Below are 22494 nucleotides of genomic sequence, written 5' to 3' on the forward strand. Positions count from 1 at the left end.
AAGCCAAGGACAGAACTTGACTGTCTGTCTGTTTTCAGGATCAAAATTGACGGACACAGAAAAGAACTACGAATGATCGGTTCAGCTTGATTTGACCACCTTTAATTAATCGTGTGTTCTCAAAATTCTGTTTCTATTGATTTTTTTTTTTTCTTGTTTGACATCGTGACTATCCTTAGAAACTTATTTATGAGTCAAATTAATTCTGTGAGCAAGATTTGAATGTTTGGTGCGTTTACAACGATGATGCATACCGCAACCGTATATATATATCACTCACGTTAAAAAGATATACATGTTCAAGGGTCATACCTTTCCCAACGTCTTTCAAAACCTATGCGTAGGTAGCATCGAATCTTCTTCTCTTCATGTCAACGGTAGCATCCATATTTTATCGAATTCATTGTGCACTTGACTAATCTTATCGAATATATCATTTTCGTAATTTAAAATTTATAGTATTAAGCTAAACCTACTAATCAATACCCACTTACTATAAATTTGGTAATGAAAATGAAATCAAACCATAATAGTAATAGACTAATAGAGACATATGTTTGTATAAGATAATAACGTATATTATTTCATAAACATATGTCTACAATAAAACATCTTAAAAGTCTTATGGTTTCATTTCATATTCGTGTTTTGATATCTTACGATACTTGATCTGCATGGCAATATCTAACCCTTTATTTCGCACCAAACTATATATATACTAAAATGAAAAGTTGAAAAAAATTTGGTAGGTCTTCGCTTAGAAATTCAAAATATATTTCCATCATATCAATTCTTCTAGTTACCAAATAGTTTCCCTTAGCTTAGATATTATTATTTCATGATGTCGAGATCTATTATTCTTTTTGAAAAGAATCTATGATCTTAACATATATTCTTTTGCCTTATGTAGTATGTAACAATTACATGTCATGGTCCATCCTATCATCTTATAAATTATAATGCTCCACTTGCCGAACAACTTGAAATCTACTTTCGAAATCTATCTAGACCTACAATTGTTAAAATATAATTATCTGACATATAAATACTTTTTTTTTTTGTTTTGGTTACAAACATAAATGCAATTCTCACAAAGCAAAAGACTGTGCATATAGATTGCAATAGTCGTAGTTAGAACTTAGAACCAATCTCAGTAGATTATCAAGTGGGGATATCCTCAAAGACATTCAAAAATTGAACTTGAATTATTGAATTTTCAAAATCAATACGATTACTAGAAAGAAACAAAGAAGCAATTTAAGAAAAAAAAAAAACTAAAAGTGTTGGAGAAAGATTTTGATGAGAAAAAAAGATTCAACTAATTTTGTGAACGTGGATTGATTTAATATTCGAAGTTGTTGAGCTACAAATCTGAGAAGAAAACTTAAATTGACATCTATATGATTTTATTTATTAATTGTTCCATTCTCCACTAGAACTTATCCCTAAGAATAAGATCACATCCATACTTGAATACTTCAACACAAGCACACCGAATTTAAAACTTAGTGTAGAAGTATGTTCTTAAGGTCGAGTCATTGTCACTTTCAGACAAAATTATTTAACGTTGGTCGGATTCTTTTTCTCATTCTTTTTATAGTGGCCACCATAACACATCACCTAAAATCCATTGACCTCGATGTTTCTATGTTTTTTCTTACGCCATAATAAACTCATTACCATTTTCTTGTTAACTTAAAAGTGTTTATTCTACAGTATAGATAGAACGGTTGGCTCAGCATTTAAAATAAACCCATCTGATCAGAAACACGACATGTCCTATTTCTAATCATTTTTAAACATGATCAGAAATTTACCTTTTTTTTTTTTTACAAACTCACGAATGAACAAATATTTATAACCAAAGAGAGAAAACTGATTACGATTGATAATTTTATCTCGGTGTAAAATTTGTAAAAATATACGGCTAGAAACCTCGTTAACTAGAGTTTTTTGAGATCATCCAAATAGTAGTTGTATAATTGCGCCTTTGATCAAATATTATAATAATGCGTAATGATCTTGTGGTTATCATTCATTGGTCGAAAATAAACTTAGAACTAACTGTTTACAACACAGCACTTATGTACATATGCAGCTAAATATATATATCCTGTTTTGATAGTCGTAATATTCTCAACTGCCATTTTGACCGGTGTGGTTTTTGTAAACACAAAAGTTCGACCCTTGTCTATATTTTTTTTCCTTTGCAATGTATAAATTCCAAAGCTATGGGGTGTTTCTACCCGAACTTATAGTGAGACTATGAAACATATATAGCTGAGATTTATATTCAGTAAGTGTAAGTAGATATGAAGAGAAATGTTAGATAAAATACTAGTAATACTACTGCAAGTGCAAGGAGCTAGAGAGCAAGGGGTCAAGATCTAGATTGATGAAACAATATATTTTAGTAGTGGGATGTATGATTTCATACACACAGATTTCAAGGAGAATGTTTCTGTGAGGCCCACACCTTCTCAAAGTCCTTTTTAGACTTGTGACTTTGTCTGTCTCTGTCTCTCTCTCTCAAGTCTCTCAACAATTATATTCTTTCTTCTTTCCCTCTCTTTGTTTTCAATTTTGAATAATCAATCTTTGCCTCTTCAGTCTACACATCGAAAAAACCAAAAACATGTACATTTTGTTATTGTTATCGTTTCGAAATTGCTAAGTGCTAACCACAAACTAAACCATCCATGAAATCAACATTTTCCAAACTCACTCACCCCTGCCCATATCCATAATATGTAACCAAAATGCATAAAACTTAATTTGGTACATTTCCTTGTTTTTTGTAAACGAACCCATTCAATTTTCTTTGGTCAAGAACGAATCCAATAATTTATTCTATTTAGAAAGAATTTTAATTGGAATAATGGTTTTTATTAGTTAATTGCGATGGTAGGGCTAAACTATCTTTAGCAATAAATAATATTAGCTAAGTGTATTTAGTGAGGATCATGTGAAAGTCATCAGAGCTTACCTGTCTCTCTCCTTTATGTTTTTAATTTCTCTCTTAATTAATTTTTTAAAAAAATATGTACATGTTCTTTAACAAAATTGACATCCATGTGTTGCGTGACCAAAAGAGAAAAAAACATACTTCGCTGTTTCATACAATTAATCGCACACTAAATATAGAACTTGAAAAAAAAACACATTAAATTTTTCTGAATGTAAAATTTTAAAAATAATAATAATAACAAGAGAAGGAACATCAAAAGACCAACCAAATGTATCATTTATAATCTGTGTTAGCAATAACAAAATTCAAAACAAATTAAAGTCATTCAATATGCATGCACCCCCAATAATAATATCCTTAAATCCAAGTTAAGAAAAACTAAAAAAAAAAAAATTAAAAAACCCACCAATAATAAAATTCAAAGTGAAGAACATATTGATTAATTAAATAAATAGCAATAATTAACCAGTAATAGTAGTACTAACTTCATCAATCAATGGAAGGCGAGAAATTAATTAGCACCATGATCCTCCACTCAACATCCCAGTCCAATAGCCACCAGATGTGGCGGCTGCATCACCACCACTTTCTCGCTTCTGTTGCTCATTAACGTCGACACTGACTGATGCTGATGAAGAAGAAACTGGCAACTTCAAATCCTCAAAAGGAAACAAGTGCCTTCCATTCACATCATCGCCACCTTCTCCTCCTGTTTCTCCTCCTTGAAACCCTCCATGGAATCCATTATTATGATGATGATCTAATGAAAACCCTAGCAGTGTTGTGTTTGTGTTGCAAGGCTTGTAATGATCTTGCATTGAAAACCCTCCTGATGTTGGATCTTGATTATGAACTGGGAAGCCCATAAACGAAGAATTTGAAGAGTTCCCATTATTACTACTGTTTCTTATGAGATCCAAAGAAGAAGTTGACATGGCAGAACATGAAGACACAAGCAATGGATTGTTATTGTTGCTGCTCTTGTTGTTGCTGCTACTGTTGCCAATGTTGTGAATGAGGTCAGTGAAGTTGGTTCTGATCATCCCATGTGGTGGAAAACCTAAATTGAGATCTTGTTGGGTCGCCTCAAGGAATTTAGGGTTTTGACCGGTCAAACCTTGTTGCTGAGACATGCTCATGAGGTGGTGGTGATGGTCAGAGAGATGCTTCTTTGTAGCTGGTTGTGTAGAAACTGAGTGATTGTTGCCAAGATCAGAAGAAGAAGAAATTGAAGATGAGTGAGATCTCTTGTTCTTTCTTGAGCCACCGCCAACAGGAATGTTCCTAAGGGAACCACCCTCGGTCCAATACCTTCTACAACCTTTGCAGAAGTATCTTGGCTGCGTCAAACTATAATTGTTGTAGTAACAAAACTTTGTGTTGGTTGAGTTACATCTCGGACAGTTCACAGCTTGGTCCTTTTCTGGCCTTGCCTTCCTCTCTCCCCCCGCAGCCCCAGCCGTTGGTGGTTGCTGAAGCTGTTGCTGTTGCGGCTTCTGGCATGTGTTTGTTACTATTTCTTCCAAGGGCTTCACTACAATCTCCTGATCATCAAAATCACAGAAACATCTCTTTCAACCATTAGCACAAAATGAAAACCTTTGCCAATATATACAAGATTAACATGTACATGTACTGTCTATCAACAAATTAATGAGTTTTCATCAAAACAAAATGATTGGGATATATTTGAGAAAGGCTTTAACTAAGAAACATAAAAGAAAAAAGCAAAATTAAAAAAGTCTAAAGTGAAAAAACCATATATTTAATTAAAGGAGAAGGTCCAAAAAAAAACTGTTGAAAAGAAGAGTAACATCAAAAAGAAGAAGATCCAAAACATAAAAGGGGATTCTAAGTTAAGATCGTGTACTGATCAAAGCCAAGATGAATCAAACAATCTAACCTACATCAACACATACATGTTGAGTTGTAAGAAGACGATATGTAAAAAACATACCTGTGGCCATTGAGCCGTATCCATAGATGATGCACTTCCTCAGATCAGCGGAAACAAAACCTGATAATTCTTTTTTGTTAATTGACTTCTGTATTTGGAAGAAGTAAAGCTATGTATTTCGTTTCTTTTTTATTTTATTTTTTTGGGGTAAGATGAAGAGAATGGAAAAATGATGATGGCTGAGAAATCTTTTTTGAATGAGGAACTTCTTTGTTGTATGCTTTGTCTCTGATCACATTTGCTTTATGGTAGAGAGACTAGAGAAAGAGAGAGAGAGAGAGAACAAATTGTATAATATAAGATTAATAAAACATTCCGAGTGGGAATCTTTGTCGTACTGAGAAATACTACTTTAATACGCGTCCATATATATTATAAGCATGTACGTATGGGCTTATATTTTATATACACATCACACATATATACACATCACACATCATATAACATGGATTAATTAGGTGGAAGTTCATACAATTTTACATGTAGCCAATTTCAATAAAACAAATAGCGATGATGCTGCATTCAAAAACCAATGCATTACCAAAACTTAAGTTCTTAATTGTTTAAAATGACTAATTATCAATATTTTTCAACATTTATGCGATTGTGATGAAAAACTGTAAACATTTTTCTTTGCAAAATCGTCACAATTATGTCGTTGAACTTGTAAGAAAACATGATTCTAGAGAGAAAAAAACATACTATCTTATACTAAGTGTGTGGTAATCAGAACTAAATTCATTTTGTCTTTTCAATCTCTAAATTATTATTTCTGGCGCATAATAAAGAAAAAAAATTAGTTCTAGCATAACATAATCAGATTCTCTCAATTAGGGATATATATATTGGAGAAAAACATATATATTAAAGAGTATCAACGCGTAAACACCTAAAAGAAGTTACATATTCGTAAATCCTAATCGACAAGCAAATTATGGTTATGCTTTTGGAAATATATTGACTAAATGTGTGTTTATCTGATACCACATCATCTATCAATTTCTTAATTGGTTTAATTTATTAATTTACTTGTTGTTATTCAGTTCAAGGAAAATTTCAACTTTGAAAATCCGAGTCCGATTGAAAATTTGGTCATTAGTTAGGTATTGGATATTTAAGTCTTAACGTCCACGACGGTTTTCAATTGTGTTCTAAAATTTTAAATATTGTATATAGTACATGAAATTTTTTCCTAATTTGATTTGAATGCCTGAACTTTAAAGTAGATTGGTCTCTTCTTCTGTTTCAAAAGTCGACTGCTCTTTTCATATATAGTAAATTCATGGAAAGCTAGTGGGTTTCTTTTGCCCAAATATTTCTTAATTATTGTTTCTAGAAAGTTATCGGGCAAACAAATTGATTATATTGATATGATACATAATTCATTATTTAACATTATACATGTATCATGTTACACATTTAGTTAACCAGTACTTGATTATATAATTTATATATATTGATACATTTAGTTGATCAATTATATCGATATATACATACTACTTTTCTTTTTGGTGGAATCGATACATACTACTTTACAAGTATAAAAAGCATCAAACACAACTTCTGCTACAAATACATCATCACATTTGAATGAAAATAAATACACTTAAAAAAAAAAAATCGTTTAGCATAGTGTGATAGTTGTGTCCTTTTTAAACTATCTTGTTAGAAGATTATTATCTTTAGAAATAATTATCGAACAAAAGAAAAAAGATCAGTGGTCGAAAAGCTATATATAAAAAGTATAACACTTTTTCACGATATAAAGTATACATTATTATCAGTATCATATTAGTACGGAGGAATTAAAATTCAAGGACCTAATAAGTTGACCATCCATTGACAATCGAGTTGACCTCTTAAAGCTTATTTTGATCGTGCTATTGTATGTATATTCTTAAATTAAAGAACAACAAAACAAAACACATTTCATATGTTTTTGACATGTATATGCTTGGGATCACTTATCATTTACACGTAACAAGTCAGCTATATAGAAACAAAAACATTATGTGAAAATGTTAAGAAGAGAGAAGCCAAAGACGCCCTTAAGTAAAAGGTCCACATGCAAAGCAACCGGATTATTTAAAAAAAAAAAATGCTCATGATCTGTTATTATTATCTCATACTATACAACTTATCCGTATTTCACGTGTGACTTAAGATTCCAATTAGGCTATGATTACCTGTATCGCACGAATATATGCTTTTGAGATTTCATATTAGACGGTCATGATCTCTACTTCCATCATAGAACGTTGTGGTGTGGTTGATTAGTGTGGCCCTCAGATCCAACATGACCTATGTGTCATCGCCACGTGAGCTATCTTAGTGTACAAAACAGCTCATGAACACCTAATTTCTTTCACTCCACATGCCACGCTCCTCCCCTTGTTTAGTCATCTTCTTCTTATCACCACCAATGAAGAAGTTACCAAACAAATATAATAACATTTTTAGGTAAGGAAAGAAGAGAAAAACGAAAGTAATATATATACTAATTGCATTCGATTCATATGCAAATAAAGATTAGTCTCTTTGGTAAACTTGATTTAATCTTCGTTTCTTAAAGTAGTAATCATAAAAGTGACAGATATAACAGAGAGAGTGTGTGTGAAAGATGTGGACAAGTGTCGTGAAAAGAGTTGACCGAGTCGAATAATGAACGGTCATTACCGGCTTGGTGTGGCCGGTGAAGGTTAGGGTCCTACATGACCCCATGCGCGTGCCTTGTCTGATAATTCTCTCGACGAAGAAAAGGTCCACCGAATCTGAGCCGTTGGATTTTGTTAAGGGTCCTACGTAGTGCGTGGATAGCATCTTTTAGAAGTTGCGGTCCATGTCAGCGTGTGTTTGGACAAAACAAACCCCGCACCACCTTAACCCCAACTTGTGCCATTCTCTGCACCATTAGCCACTTTACCAATAGTTGTATTTTTCTTTTTTCTGCTTTCTTGAATACACTTCTGGAGAGGAGATAAATAATCTGATGCAAGCGTTTGTTTCGAGTAAAATATTAGGATGAATGACTCATATATAGACTCTTTTTTTTCAACTGAAGTCTTTAGCTTTTAACATATTCATAGAAAGAGGAAAAGAAGGGTTACGAGTTTGACTCCTTGGAGATGGAGACACCCGTACGGACGTAACCTTTCATCTCTTAATCGAGAGGTTTATATCCATTGCTCTGGTTCACTATGTAAGTAGGTTGAATGTTTTGGATGAATTGATTTGTTCAATTTAGTTTTCAGTTGTACTATGGGCTATTAAAACTAATGAAATTATTGGGCTTCCTTCTTTGTCCAGTTTTAAATGAATCAGCAACGTCTTTAGGGACTAGGGAGTACTATATGAAGGGAAGTAAACAAAAACTGAAAAAGGAGTAGCCATTAGCCAACACACAAGATCAAATGTAGCGCGATATGACAACACATCTAATCTTCTTTCATGAACATAAGATCAAAGGAGTACTATCTGAAAGAGAACACAAAAAAAGAAGACGTGTAATAGATGCAATTGGTAAGAAAAGAGATAACATGTTGTTTCTCGGATAAATTTATAATATTAGATTGCACCATCCTTTCTAGAGGTTGCTATTAAACATCACTGTTTGAAAAGAAATATTGATAGCCAAGACTCAATTTCTATAGTATATATTTTGCAGGTTATAAAGAAGGAGCTCGCATTCAACCTCAACAGGTTTGGGCTTTTATTTACACAATTAATGACCTTCATCAAATAAGATGTAGGTCCATTAAGAGTCAGCCCGTAACACTAAAACAAATTGCTAATTATATCACCGAGCCACTACGAATTTATCAAATGTATCGCCACGGCCCATGTGTGAGCTGTTTTGTTTTACATGCTAGAGATTTCCACGCCAAACTAAAGTGTTGTTGAAACTGAGAAGACATGTGCATTGTTTCTTGTTTAAACTATACTTATAAGTTTTAACCATTCTTCTTTACGCCAACCTTTCTCTTTTTGCTTCTCTTATGCAATGATTAGAATTCTCCGTAAGGACGGAGCAAGTTTGATGGCGCACGAGAGTTCTTTTTCCACAAGTGAAAAAAGTGAAAACCCCTGGCGCATGTTAGTAGGGTCTCTACTCTCTACGATAAGAAAAGAAAAAGAAAAAGAAGAGATAGAGAGAAGAGAAGAGAAGAGACCCACGCTCAAAAGTATTATCATGCGCCATTTTTTATCTGCGGTCCTCTCCTCTTCCTATCTTATTATCTTAAAGAACCCATCTCTAACCGATTCTCTCATCTATCTAACTTTTTTTTTTCTCACACTTTTTCATATTATATGATTTCTTTTCATGTTCTTTGTTGATTTCTTATGGGTTTATTTCTTATCCTTTTTTCGATTATTTTTGCTATATCATTCCTCTTATTAATATATACGAGAACGAGATAAACAAATTAACGTTTATAAAGTCAGAATATTAGTTCGTGTTAGTTTATTTTTTGCATAAACTCACGGGTATACGTATAACTATTAAAGCAAAAGGTAAACTAATCAATGCAAAGTGCAAAACTCATTATTAAAGAAAAAAAAAATCAACATCCAAATTAGCCTCACACGTAACAATAATAATAAAAACAGTGATGGAAAGCCAAAACTTCGTATACTATTTCACATGGACATGAATAGTCAATGTCAATACGAAATTATTTTTAGAAAAGTTCTTTAAAGAAGGAAAAACGATAAGAAAGAGAGATCTCTTACACATCCGTCCAAATGAGTTAATCACAAGATTATCAAAAGATTAAAAGAGCTTCCGAGCACTTTCGAAACTAATGATTGACATTATGATTCCCCACTTAAAACTTCTATTATTCTAAGTTTAGTATTCTAGTTCAAGTTGCACTCTTCTTCTGAACATATATACACTTTAAATAAACCCATGACAAAACATTAGATTTAATTAAGTGTTCTCCCATGTAGTATAACTTAAGTATAAACAAAGACTACAACGTATACGTACATTTAGCTTCGCATTCGCACTATAGAAATAGAATACTAATTGTATATATATCAACTAAGCTTTATAATATTTTTTTCACATCTAATAAGATTTTAGTATAATATGTTTTCCTAATGGTGGTATATGATAAGATAATTACTTCTACTTTTTCTTCCCCCTTTAGCTGCATGGGTCGAAGCCGGCCTTGGAAGGTTGAGTTACGAGAATCTCAGAAGCAGCCCATAATTTGGTAGCTTCAGAGGAGTTTGATCCAAGTCCTGACGGCATCGTTTCATTACAGTCCGTAAAGTACTTTCCCGATACGTTCACCAGTCTTGGATTTGTTGCCACGTAACAAGTCGTTGCTGCTGCCTAATAGCACATACCAAAATCAAACAAAGTAGCACATAAGTCCAATAATCTTAAACAGGATTAACAACAAAAAAGTATGACTTATCCAACACTGATTAAGATGTTACAAACTTTATAATTAAATAAAAACAGATAACAATATATTACTTGAGGGACGGTCTTAACGAGCTTGGAAGCCAGGAAGAAGACGAGATCTGAGTAGGTAAAAGACAAAAGGGAAGCCATATGTAGATATATAATTAAGAATCTTGATCATCATTATAATCATTCAAGAATAAACTACAATATGCTTATGTATGTTAGTGAGGAAAATTAAAAATAAACCAACCTGTTAATAAGCCTTCTCGGTCTCTTGTTAACCGGGTTTTAACAACTCCTGGGTGTACGCAGTTTACTATCACGTTCGCTCCAATTTTCTGCAATTTTTTTTTGTTTTCTTTAACCATTAAATACTATTTTTATAAACAAAACTTTTAATCACTTTAGTTTAATGACCCACATGATTGTCCTAAATCCTAACTATGCTCAATAGTCAAATAAAACTTTCTAGTGTGTGACTTAACTAACTCTTTCATGTTTTTGGTTATAATACAAATCCTAGTTATCTAGGTTTCTTGTTGTCTCCTTCCCATACACTTTCACCCTTTCATTTATACTTTGACAAAAGAAAATCAATAAATTTGACAATTATGACACACATTAACTTCTACCATTATGCTTCTGAGTTTTTTTTTTAATTGGGGTAATTATTTATTGTGTTATGAGTAATTTATTAAATGGATGCAAGTAAAAAAGAGAGTGTGGGGGAGAGAAAGAGACCTGGAGTCGAGAAGAGAGCTCCTTGGTATGCAAAACGTTGGCAAGCTTCGAGAGAGCATACGCACGTGTCGCATCGAATTGACTAATCGATCATAAACCAAAAGAAAAGAAAAAAAAAATGTTACATTACCAAAAGGTCAAAACCCTTTTACTCCCTTTTCACATTTATTTACCCTCTGTCGAGTTACTGTCACTCATCAGTCGAAACATTAACAACTACGCAGCTTTTTTTAGCTTTATAGTAGGGTAAAAAGTAAATTCCTCGACAAGCTTTTTTATTCACATCTCAAGAACACCAATCCTAGTCTCTCATTTATAGTTCTAGCTATCAGGCTCTTATATGAAATTGTACTAGCTTGTAGATGTTACAGTAATAATTCAGCTTTTTCTGATTTGGAGAATTTAAGTATAGAATGGAACATTTACAACCTACTCCTGACTCAACCAGAAGATAAATTAAAGAGATTATTCTTACCACTTGGGTTGTGAAATCAGCCGGAGGTAGTCGATCAAGTCGCCGGTAAACCAGCCGTGGATACCCGAAGTAACGTTAACGATACGTCCTTGAACTCCTGTTTCCTCTGCCGTTTGAATCATCTTCTTCAGCAACAAATTGGTCAAGAGATAGTGACCTGATCAATGATAATAATTAAGAAGGCCATTAACAAAAAAGATATGACAAATTTATTAGTATAATGTGGGTAATTAATTAGGATCTGTCACATAGAGTAAGGGAATCGTATAAATAATTAAGAAAATAGTAATAAATACCTAGATAATTAGTGGCAAATGTCATCTCGATCCCGTCTTCGGATATTGCATGTTCATGTGCTAACTTGCCTGCGTTGTTTCTGATTCGACAATTGTATATTAAATAATTAAAAATCACACATAACATAATAATACTAATAATTAAAAACAAATCCAAATCAACAGAAACTTAAGAAGGAACTGAGATTATGTTCTGTTCACATAATAAAATCCCCAGAACCAGACACACGTACGTACATGTGTAAAAACATGCATATCGATTAATAAGGGATTGTGAGACTTACATGAGAAGATTAAGAGGTAGATCAAGATTCTCGAAACCGGCGACGAAGCTTCGTACGGAGGCGATAGAACTGAGATCAAGCTTCATAACGACGATCTCCGTCTCCGGGAACTCAGAGACGATCTTTTCTTTAGCTTCTTCCGCCGCTTTGACGTTCCTCGCCGGGAATACCAACCTCGCTCCTCGTTTCGCCAACACTCTCGCCGTCTCCGCTCCGATCCCCGACGTCGCACCTATTCGAAGGACCATATATATAAGAATCAAGAAGACGATTCGTAAACAAGAAAGAGGAGAAAAAATTAAAAACACTAACCGGTGATGATGGCTGTGATGGAACGAAGGTCGCAGTTCTCGGTAACCTCTTCGGCGGTGGATTTGGAACCGAAACCGCTAGCACCGGCGGCGCCGAGAAGGTATCTTCCTGTCTCGATCATCGGAGTTTTATTATTCTGTTAACGGCGGCTGGCTATGTGCGACTGAAGAGTCTTTTTTTTATTTCTCTTCTCTTCTCTTTCGGAATTAATATGAAAGAAGAATTTAAAGCCACAGAAAAAGAAAAACAGAAGAGAAGGAAGCAAACAAATAAGAAGAACGTAATTTGCCGTTTTCAGTTAGGAGGATATAATTGTAACTTTCATATTACGAACAAAAAAAAATAAAAGAGAGAGAGAAGAGTGGTGTGGTATGCTCTTGTCAGGTTTTTTTTTTAAGGCAACGCCGCCTGGCAAAGATGGAAGAAATAGTTATGTGTTTATTTATAGTCAACTTCGAATTGATGATGATGGTGATGATGATGATGATGATGATGATGATGATGATGATGATGATGATGATGATGATGATGATTAAAGAAAAAGATAACACTACTAGTAGTAGTAGATACTACAACGTTTTGATAAAAAGATCGGTGAAAAGATATAGAGTATTAAATTTTCATTCTTGTACTTTGTTCTTGTTTAAAATCATTTCGTAGTGGTAGGTCTCTACTCTTTGTATTTAGATTATGATAATATTATTAGTTCTTGTTTAAAACCAGTAATAAGGTTTATCAAAATATGGCTATACATTAGGTTTGGAAGCAGAAAATACTGCGAAAGCAATGGGGATAACAAAAACCACAAGGATATTATCTCTTACATGGATACATTTTGTCAAATATTAGACATATTAAAACCGATTTAAGAAATGGCTGACTGAGTTTTTAAGTTTTGAAACTGAAACAAAGTTTTCAAAAATTAATTTGATACGTATCCATTTTTTCAAGCTCTTTCTAAGCAACACGAATTATCCTTTAAGATTTTGTTTTAATTATATAATGGTAACAATTATAACAAAATATCAACTAAAATTGGAAACAAATCTTTTAAAATAGTATTCAACAGAAAATTTGAAACATACATATCAGTGGTGTAATGGGAAACAAATCATCAACTTTTGGTATGGGTTGATTTGTTATATCTTTTTTTAGAGAGCTATCATGTGGCTTTTAGTAAATAATCAAATTATGTGACTTATATTATTCTTGGATTGATGATTAATTTATGAAATCATTTTGGTCAAACCTAATTAATTTACTATTTAGTATTCAATCTAATTAACAGCTGTCAGTCTCTGATTCGAAATTTTGTTAATTTGTTCCTTATTTTGTTAATCGAAATTTGAACTATCGCTTGAGTGGTGGAATCAACTCAGCAAGATCAAAAATGGAAAAGATTGTGGTCGAAGGCACAAATATATAAACGGTCAAAAGGGCTAAGGTTTGACTACTTCTAGGGGACAATTATACAGTCGTGACGTATTAGTTGTATACTTGGTGTCACTCATTAACTAATTATTCTATCCTCATTTTATTGCTTTACTAATCCTCTAATTAAAACAAAATACTTATATTTCCTATATCAATCTCGGAATAAACGCCGGTCTTGGGACTACCGGTAACTATATACATACAGTCTTCTTTTTTATTTATTTATCATCAACAACTTATAATGGAATAATGTAAAATTAGCACTAGTCCATTCATATGGCATTGATGTTTGAGAAATAATTATATACTTAGTCTAAACTTTTAAAAATACGTTTTGGTCTATTGGTCTAAAGAGAATACAATGTGGATGAATTAAAAGGAAGTAATTAGTATTGTAGAAACATAAAAAAGAAGAATCTTAGACCATGCACATCGGTATAATCGTCTCTCAACATATATATATATATATATATTTTTTTTTTAAATTTTTAGATTTTTTTTTTTAAAAAAAGAAAAAAACAAAACAAAACCAATCGCGGGCCGCTACGTGTCAGTGGGGCCCGCAAATTGTAAAGAAAGAAGAGATAGGACCGTCCCGTTTTTATCGACGTCCTTCTTGTTTTTTTTTTTCTTTTTTTAATAAAAATAAGTGGAGGGACGATGGCTGCATACGCCGATGCATCTGTCCTTATGAGAAGGTTAACGCACGTGAGGTTTATACAAACTGCGTACTGGATCGCTTCTCGTCTCCCTTGGAACACGGTCACCCATCATTAAAAAAATACTAATTTGATTACTAATTGGTTTGATTGTTAATTGTTCATGATCAATGATCAATGATTTTTCAATAATTCAATGTCAATGTCTCCGTAACATCCAATACCGTTTTTTTAAAGTCATCTCGTTACAAGTTTTCTTGCAAGGATTCAGCCAATGATTCTATATGCTTAATAAATTTGTGTTGAATACTTTAAAGCTCACATGCACCTCTCACGAATGAACGTACTTCTTACTAGTTTACTAGAGTCAAATATATAAATAAGACGGAGTTTATATAACCTTATCACATAGTTGTAGTATTACATGTTTATTTTTTTAGTGTTTTAACATTAAGAACTTAATTACGTTCATCCCCCAATACCAAATAAAAAAACCTTAATTCCTTACAATTCATGAACACATTCAATGATTTCAAAGACCTTGGAGCTTATGTAAACCTTTCTCTATCTCTCTTGTTTGGCACATCCTAAAGTTTCATGTGTGCTCCCTTTCATACAAAACATAGCAACAAACGACAATAGATGATAGAAGATGCAAAGCTTCTCCCTCCTTACATTTTTCGTATTGTCCTTGTTGTGTCTTGAGTACAAGCTGATTCCAGCTCATTGTCACGTTGGTAGCTCGATTACTATTGCATGCGCTTATCCGAAAGTGAGTTTGAGTGAATCTTGAACTTCTACTCTCAATCAGTGTCTTCTACCCACTTTTGTTTTTTTGGGTACCAATGTGTTGAAGCTTTAAAGTACTCTTTTTGATCTAGTGTCTTCGAGTACGTACTCTTGTTTTTGTCAGACTATTTTTTTTTTTTTTTGGGATGTAAGAAACTTGCTCCAGTCCAACGACCTAATTATGAATCAAACTATGAATATGCCAACTTTACTGTAAATGACAAAAGTTATATGAGTACTCATAAAATAACCAATCACACTTGTACTAAAACAAAAGACATTGTGCACCTTCATCAACATGGTAATGTCAAACAGTATATCAACTAATGGCAAAAAGGCAGATCTGCCCAACCAAAAAATTGAAAACGTTACTTTCGTAGCCACTTAAACTAAATTACACTTTCGGTTTAAAACAAAAGAAAAAATTTGGAAAATATGGAGATAATGGAGAATCAGCTTTTTGGGGCACTTGTATTGGCTAGCGCCAACGAAACTGGGGACCAAATTTCATTTTTCACATAACTTTTCTTATATTACGTAACCAAAACATCTATCACATATGAAAATCATCTCTGCCTTGTTTAGTTTTTCAACCCAAAGTACCTCTTTAGAATCATGATGATGTTGATATATATATATATATATATATATATATACTTTTAAAATGCCTAGTTTATAGAGATAGTTATCAATGTGACGATAAATAGTCTAAGCGTATTTGAAAGTACATTGTATATACCATATCTCTTTTTTATGTTATGAATATTCTTTTCTGGCTTATTATGCGTTTCTCTTTCGCTATAATTATGAAAAAGAAAAGGTAAAGTTCCTCATCATAGCCAATGGAATGGCGTCTTCCTTATCAAGCGAAAAGGTGTCATGGGAAAAATATTTGTGGCTTACATATATCCATCATGTAACACAAAGATAGATTCATTATTATTAGTTGGTAATAGTAGAAAATTAATAAAGTCATTTGCAAAATCTACTTTCAAATATAAAGGACATCGATCAGATGTGAGATGTTACGTACCATTCTTCACACATACATGTGTTATTATGTAATTATTTGAGCTTTAATACTAAAAATTAATTAGATAAGATTAGACATGATTAGTTAATCATGATATCGTACATTACAAGACTCATGTCTACACGGGGGAGAAAAGGGAACAGCTAAAATGCAAATGTTCAACACCTAATGGTAACTCATGGTCCAGCTCCTACCTAGGTTCATAGTAGATCATATAAAATTTGTGATCGAATCAGTCAATATTTTTATTACAAACGGTTATAAAAGGAAGTTAAATGGTTTTTAGTTTAGTTTATAAACATTTGAAAGTTTGACAAATGAGAAAGTGCACATGGGGTTTTGGGAACCCAAAATGAATAGTTTTGACCAGCAGCAAACCAATCCCTACTTGGACGGAAGATTCTCTATGCATCATCCGTTGGCATAATTTTTATAAAACTATTAACCACTATTTTCCAACCCTATTTGTATTTTTTTAATATCATTAACTAAAGTTTTCAATCTAATTGCAACTTGTGTTGCCGGTTCCAAAAAAAAAAGTTTACGGCCATCTAAAATTCTAAATTATCTTCTTTATAGAACAACCGACTATTTTCAAAAAGAACTCAAATCACGTTTTCAAAACAATTATACTATTACTTTACAAACTAAAAAAATACACGTATTTTCTTTGTTAGTCAGAATTAGCACCTTCAAAATATAAAGAAAAAGCTAACCTTCGACCTAGTATCACGAAAACAATAAATAAGCGAGAATTAGCTTCAAAATTTTCTCCAAGGCATTTAAATTAGTTGGTTTTTGGAATGGGGGCTACTAACTTTCTTCACTAGTTATAAAAATTAGTAACAAGTAATGCCAACACAAATCTGAACGTACTACTGCTACTATATATCCTAGATAATTGCTGATAACAAAAGGGTTGTTTTTATAATAAAAAGGGGTGTTGGTTTATAATTTAAACAAACTGCAATATTTCTATTAGGATTCGTTTGGTACAATCTGATTCATCCAAACGGAGATTCTGTTTATGATTACCTTTTTCCAACTTATAAAAAACCTTTTGCAACTTAATTGAAATATAAACTAGTAAAAAAAAGAAAAAAAAAAGAAATATAAACTAGTAGAGTACTGATTACATAAAAATCATAGATGTATAAATATTTTGTTTGCCAACTATATTTGACTCATAAGCCACTTTTGATCACTCATTAGTCATTAATCACTTATTTTTTAAGTAGCTTCTATGAATAATAATAATAATTCAGCTCCCCCCACTCACCCATTTCAAGCCAACAACTCAAATAACACACACCAAGTGTTAGTTTCCATAGTTTTATAGTCATAATTGAATGTGAATTGCTTTAGTTTATTATTCGGTGGGCAAGCTTAATTTGTCTTGGTCCTAACTGAAACTTAGCATGGAAATGTTATGTTGGAGATTTTGAATCAGATTACTTTCAGTGATCTATAATATTATTGTAATTTTTTTCATGAAGTAAAAAATTAGTTTGGTTTTTAAAGAACTACAGTGTGACATCAAGACCGAACATTATAAAATTCAATACTTTTGTTTAGTATGGATCAAATTGTGGAATTATACAATGCAAATGCTTAGATGGGATCAAATTGGGATGATTATTTTTAAAAATATTTTAAAATAAAAAGAAGAGGACAACTTCTTCAATGATTGCCACTCTTTTGATCGGCCCTCCCTTACACCAAATAATGAGTTTTGCAAATTTAAAACCCTACACATTTTTTTGGTTTTTGCCCCTTTTATCCTTTTATACATATATTTATGTGTAATCTAAAAAAAACAAACCAATAATTTTCATTATATTTTTTCGTTATTGCCTTTATAATCTCTCTTAGATCTATTGGCTTATATTCCCCTTTTACGCTTACTTTTTTTATGTTCCTTAAAATATAATTACAATCTTTTTTTTTTTGGGTAGAAAAGCCATTTGATTTTGATCTTCTGAGTAATAAATTTGACAAACAAGATTTTATCTTCCGATCGTGTATATTCGTATTCACTTGTATGGTTGCACATCTCTAAGACTCTAACAATTATTATACTACATAATACTAGTTGATTTGCTAATGGGTTTTGTTTTGAATAATAAATTACGTTATTGGAGAAAAGAAACTTGATATACTAATGAATTTACTTTTCAAGGAGGACACGGAAAGTGAAGTTAGTTTTTCCACCATTCAAAGAATCTATCAAATGGTTTAGGCAGATAAAAGAGATAATGAACGTACTAATTTTATTAAATACAGATTAATTAGAATTAAGCTTTTTGTCATCTTATTAAAACTTGTTAACCAACTGAATCCACCAATTTTCCCATGTACCATTAGATGTTTAAGTATTGATCTCTACATTGGTTCATATATATATTTTGCATGTCCTTATTGATCATATATATATATATATATAACACTTGTAAGTTGGAACTCTATAACATTCTGATAGAAACAAACCCCCAAGAGATCCACCACAACAAAGTAAGAAACTACGTTCACCAGTATATCATAATGTTTTTATTTATATAAAATGGTAAGTTAAATAAAAAGTAGTAAATCTAGGGTTCAATGCTGAGGTTGGAAGGCCATCCAAACTCCTCCAGGAATGCTAATATAACCCCGTTCGACCATCCAAATCCCGTCTGCAATTTTTTTGGTACATAAAATAAAGTCAAAACTTTATTGTAAACTCTTCCCTCGTACGTTGATATGAAAATTGAATAGCAATGTATTTACCTGCGGAATATATTCTCCTCCACCACCATATTCACCAAGCTCTGTAACCTTAAGCTTCTCATGCATAGTCCCACCTTTCTTGTATACAAGATAGTTGCTTCTTATCCATCTCCTTGCAATATCCTCTGCCATCTCTTTTGCTTCCTTTGAGCTCGAGCTCGCGAGCCCTGTAACGATCATTTCTTGTTGCGGTGCCCACCCATTTGGAAAGTCCCTGTTCCAATGAAACCAAATCTTTAATAAACAAGATGCTTTATCAAGTAAATATAAAGATTCAAGTGGAACTTCAAACAACATGGTTCATTTACCATTGTTGTCCAGAATCTGTCAAAGATGTGAGGATTCCAGCGGGAGCTATGAGTCCTGAGTTTTTGAGAGCTTTCACAACTTTCTTGACCAGAGTTTCATCTACATGCATGTTACAAATTTCAAAAAGGTTCATATACAAAACATAGATGTGTAACATCTATACACATATATAGATAGTTAACCTGAACTGATGGTATTAATCCATATTGGAGCAAAGTTAGATGCAAAAACATTGGTGTTCTGGTTCTCAGCTTTCCATGCCTCAGGCTCCTGAAGACACAAACACGCTCTCAAATGCTTTCTCATCAACAGTATACTATTAGAAATCTGAAATTGTAATTAAAGATTATATGTAACTTACATCACCATTGGAGGAAAGCCAGTAATCTAGCCACTGTCCTGCTTCCTCATTCCAAAACACGGTTTCAAATGCTTTCTCTCTAGCTTTCGATGCTTTCACAAAATGGTCTGAACCATTTTTATCCCCGGAAATCTCCATCAAGAATGCTATATCGAGTTCCATCTACAGTCAAAAGATCATATAAAATGCTTACTAGAGCATATCCGCAAAACATACCTACACGTACCTTAATCGAAGAGATTTAGGTTCAAGAAAAGTGCAAACCTTGAGAAGAAACACGTTTAGATCAACAGGTACAACTGATGTTGTAGCCATAGTTGTGAAATTAGGAGGATCCCTGCATGCAAAATATTATTTTGAGCATAACTATAAGTGACAGTAGCTAGTAACATCAACGAATCTTAATTAGTATGTTAAACTAATTGAACCTCATCCATCGCGTGCTGAAATCACATCCTGATTCAGCAGCCGAGGCTATATCTCGATGGAACCGTTGTTTCTCTGACATAGTCGAGAACCCTGAAGCGGATTCTTCATCCTGTGGTTGATTACATAGAGAGAAAGAGTCAACAGTTTTGTCTCACAATAAACATTAGAAAATACTGTTTGCAAATAGACAAAGAAACATACAAAAACAGAGGATTCAGGCCGTGGCATGTTCCACAAAGCATAATAACGGCTTAAAACGTGATCATAACCACTGGCGTCTCGAATAACCACTTTATGTTTTCCTACAAAGAAGATAACATAACCAAAAATTAAGTCTAAGAAGTAATTAATATATTGATCATCTAACTATATAACTACTTAACTAACCTGAGTTCCAAAACTCGTACTCTTTGACAAGCACAGGGATAGCTTCCCTCACAAGTTCATCATCTTTGGTTACATTATATATCTCATAGACCATTGAGCTCAATAGAGGTGGTTGGCTTGTAACAATCAAAAACATATAAACATAACTATTTAGTTTTATCCGTTATAGGCATATAAAGACAAATTCCATTGAAAGAAAAGACAAAATAGTTTGTTACCTTCTGTTAGTGTAATAAGCTCTAGCGCCGTTCAAAGCGAAACCATAGGTCTCCACAAGTGACATGAGATTCTTGACTAATCCTTTGGCGGTAGTGAACATTTTACTAGTCATAAGTCCTCTGCACATGCAAAAAGCACATGTTACAAGACGGTGACACGTGAGCTCTTGTTTCGTAGTCAGCACGTAATGTCAAAAGGAGAGGAATCAATTGTATAAAAAACAAAAAACAAAAAAAAACACATTAGATTGTGATTTGAAAGCTAGAAACACTGACTTGATGACCCAATAAGAATCCCAGTAATAGACTTCTCTGAATCTCGAACCGGGAATGATAACCGGTTCCGGCAACGGTAGCAGCGTGTGCCGGCCAGGAGACTCTCTAACCGAGTCAGCGACTCTGCAGCTCAGGTTTCTCCAAAGAACGTGTACCTCACGCGCCCAGTCTCTGACTTTTTGGTTCTCCACGTTGGAGAGGAATCCCGAGGGATCTGAGACGAAATCCACAGGTTCGTGGTGCAACAGATCCTCCCCTGCGCCGTCAAAGTATTCTTTAAGAAAACTTTCGAGCTTCTCCACTGGTACTGACAGGTCACGTGACTCGCTTGTGAGGTCTTTGAAGGCTGATTCGGCGGTAGAGAGATTGTAGGGACGTTTGAGAGATAGATCCATGTAGTATTTGGGATCAGGGGTTTGTTTTTTAGGGTAGGACCGAAGTGCCGTGAGTTGCACGTGCTGGAGGAAACTGACGAGTGGGCTTGCGAGGATTACAGGACCTGAGTCCGAGTCTGTGTCTGAGTCCACCATGAGAGCAGTCAAAGAGAAACAGAGGAGGAACAGAGTGAAACCTTGTCGTTTAAGATCTATGAGGGAAGAAAAAGAGAATGAGAAATTGCAAGGAGGAGATGATAAGAAGGGTTTAAATGTTATTGGATCAGCGTTACGACGTTTAAGTGAATTCATTGCCAAATGTATGAGTTTGACTAGGGTTCTTAGGAAAACGCATACCAAAAAGGAAAGAGTATGAATATAATTGGGGAATGAAGACTACTATTAAACCCTCTGGCTGAGTCAGATGGATCATTTTTGATTGGTTGTCTCAAGATGAGAACGATTTAGATTTGGTTTTCTGATAAGCTTGGGAATTGTGGACCTTTCTTACTTTCTTTCTTTCTTCTAAAAGATTTAGTCGCCAAAGAGGTCGACTTCAAGACGAACCTATCTCAGAAAAGACAAGATCATCTTCTCAAAATAGAACACAAACTTTAATAAAGTAGCAAAAACCAAAACTCGATGTCTTAAGAAGTAATCACGGGGATAAAGTGACACGCTTACGCGTCAGAGTATACTAAAATCTCTTTCACAAAGTTGTTAGTGAGTGAGTGGGTTTAATTATTGGAAAAAAGAGAGCTTAATGAGAGGAAACATGCCTAAACCCGTACACAAATACTAGTAACCTTTTTCTTGATAAATAATAAAGCAAATGATGATGAAACTTGAAGAATGTGAATGCGTGCTACTTTTGTTTTGTAACGAACCCATTGGCATTCTTGTTAATATAAAAACAAATGAGTTTTTAAACACTAAAATGAAAATGATAACGCACCCAAAGCATAAATCCAAAGAAGTGATTATAGAGAAAGAGATAAATAATGAGA

The 22494-nt window shown here is 33.3% G+C and overlaps 3 protein-coding genes across 3 annotated transcripts; all 3 read right to left on the bottom strand.

Moving 5' to 3' along the window:
- Positions 1 to 3224: 3224 nt before the first annotated feature.
- Positions 3225 to 5220, bottom strand: LOC17878050 (dof zinc finger protein DOF4.6). Its single transcript, XM_006283972.2, has 2 exons — positions 4926 to 5220; positions 3225 to 4512 (listed from the first exon to the last, which is right to left on the bottom strand). The coding sequence occupies exons 1-2, from the start codon at positions 4947 to 4949 to the stop codon at positions 3484 to 3486; spliced, it is 1053 nt and encodes a 350-aa protein (XP_006284034.1). The 5' UTR covers positions 4950 to 5220; the 3' UTR covers positions 3225 to 3483.
- A 4607-nt stretch (positions 5221 to 9827) lies between these two features.
- Positions 9828 to 12844, bottom strand: LOC17878370 (short-chain dehydrogenase TIC 32, chloroplastic). Its single transcript, XM_006284024.2, has 8 exons — positions 12453 to 12844; positions 12141 to 12372; positions 11857 to 11936; positions 11561 to 11717; positions 11086 to 11167; positions 10595 to 10682; positions 10414 to 10460; positions 9828 to 10266 (listed from the first exon to the last, which is right to left on the bottom strand). Exons 1-8 carry the CDS (start codon positions 12571 to 12573, stop codon positions 10075 to 10077), a joined length of 999 nt encoding a protein of 332 aa, XP_006284086.1. The 5' UTR covers positions 12574 to 12844; the 3' UTR covers positions 9828 to 10074.
- A 5970-nt stretch (positions 12845 to 18814) lies between these two features.
- Positions 18815 to 22049, bottom strand: LOC17878236 (trehalase). Its single transcript, XM_006285146.2, has 11 exons — positions 21114 to 22049; positions 20838 to 20957; positions 20620 to 20735; positions 20434 to 20534; positions 20232 to 20341; positions 20068 to 20140; positions 19804 to 19965; positions 19625 to 19712; positions 19442 to 19541; positions 19134 to 19347; positions 18815 to 19039 (listed from the first exon to the last, which is right to left on the bottom strand). The coding sequence occupies exons 1-11, from the start codon at positions 21797 to 21799 to the stop codon at positions 18956 to 18958; spliced, it is 1854 nt and encodes a 617-aa protein (XP_006285208.1). The 5' UTR covers positions 21800 to 22049; the 3' UTR covers positions 18815 to 18955.
- Between the last annotated feature and the right edge of the window lie 445 nt (positions 22050 to 22494).

The sequence above is a fragment of the Capsella rubella genome, unplaced genomic scaffold (genome assembly GCF_000375325.1).
Source record: "Capsella rubella cultivar Monte Gargano unplaced genomic scaffold, Caprub1_0 scaffold_7, whole genome shotgun sequence".
Taxonomy (NCBI): domain Eukaryota; kingdom Viridiplantae; phylum Streptophyta; class Magnoliopsida; order Brassicales; family Brassicaceae; genus Capsella; species Capsella rubella.

Bases quoted from the DNA above. Each gene is read 5' to 3' on its own strand.
- LOC17878050 (XM_006283972.2), bottom strand. From the start codon at position 4,949: ATGGATACGGCTCAATGGCCACAG. The intron at 4,513-4,925 runs GTATGTTTTTTA...TTTGATGATCAG, and splicing joins ATACGGCTCAATGGCCACAG to GAGATTGTAGTGAAGCCCTT.
- LOC17878370 (XM_006284024.2), bottom strand. From the start codon at position 12,573: ATGATCGAGACAGGAAGATACCTTCTCGGCGCCGCCGGTGCTAGCGGT. The intron at 11,168-11,560 runs GTAAGAATAATC...ATGATCGATTAG, and splicing joins CTGATTTCACAACCCAAGTG to TCAATTCGATGCGACACGTG. The intron at 10,461-10,594 runs GTTGGTTTATTT...TTACCTACTCAG, and splicing joins CCGAGAAGGCTTATTAACAG to ATCTCGTCTTCTTCCTGGCT.
- LOC17878236 (XM_006285146.2), bottom strand. From the start codon at position 21,799: ATGAATTCACTTAAACGTCGTAACGCTGATCCAATAACATTTAAACCC. The intron at 20,342-20,433 runs GTATGTTTCTTT...AATCAACCACAG, and splicing joins GGCCTGAATCCTCTGTTTTT to GATGAAGAATCCGCTTCAGG. The intron at 20,141-20,231 runs GTTCAATTAGTT...TTTTGCATGCAG, and splicing joins TTCAGCACGCGATGGATGAG to GGATCCTCCTAATTTCACAA.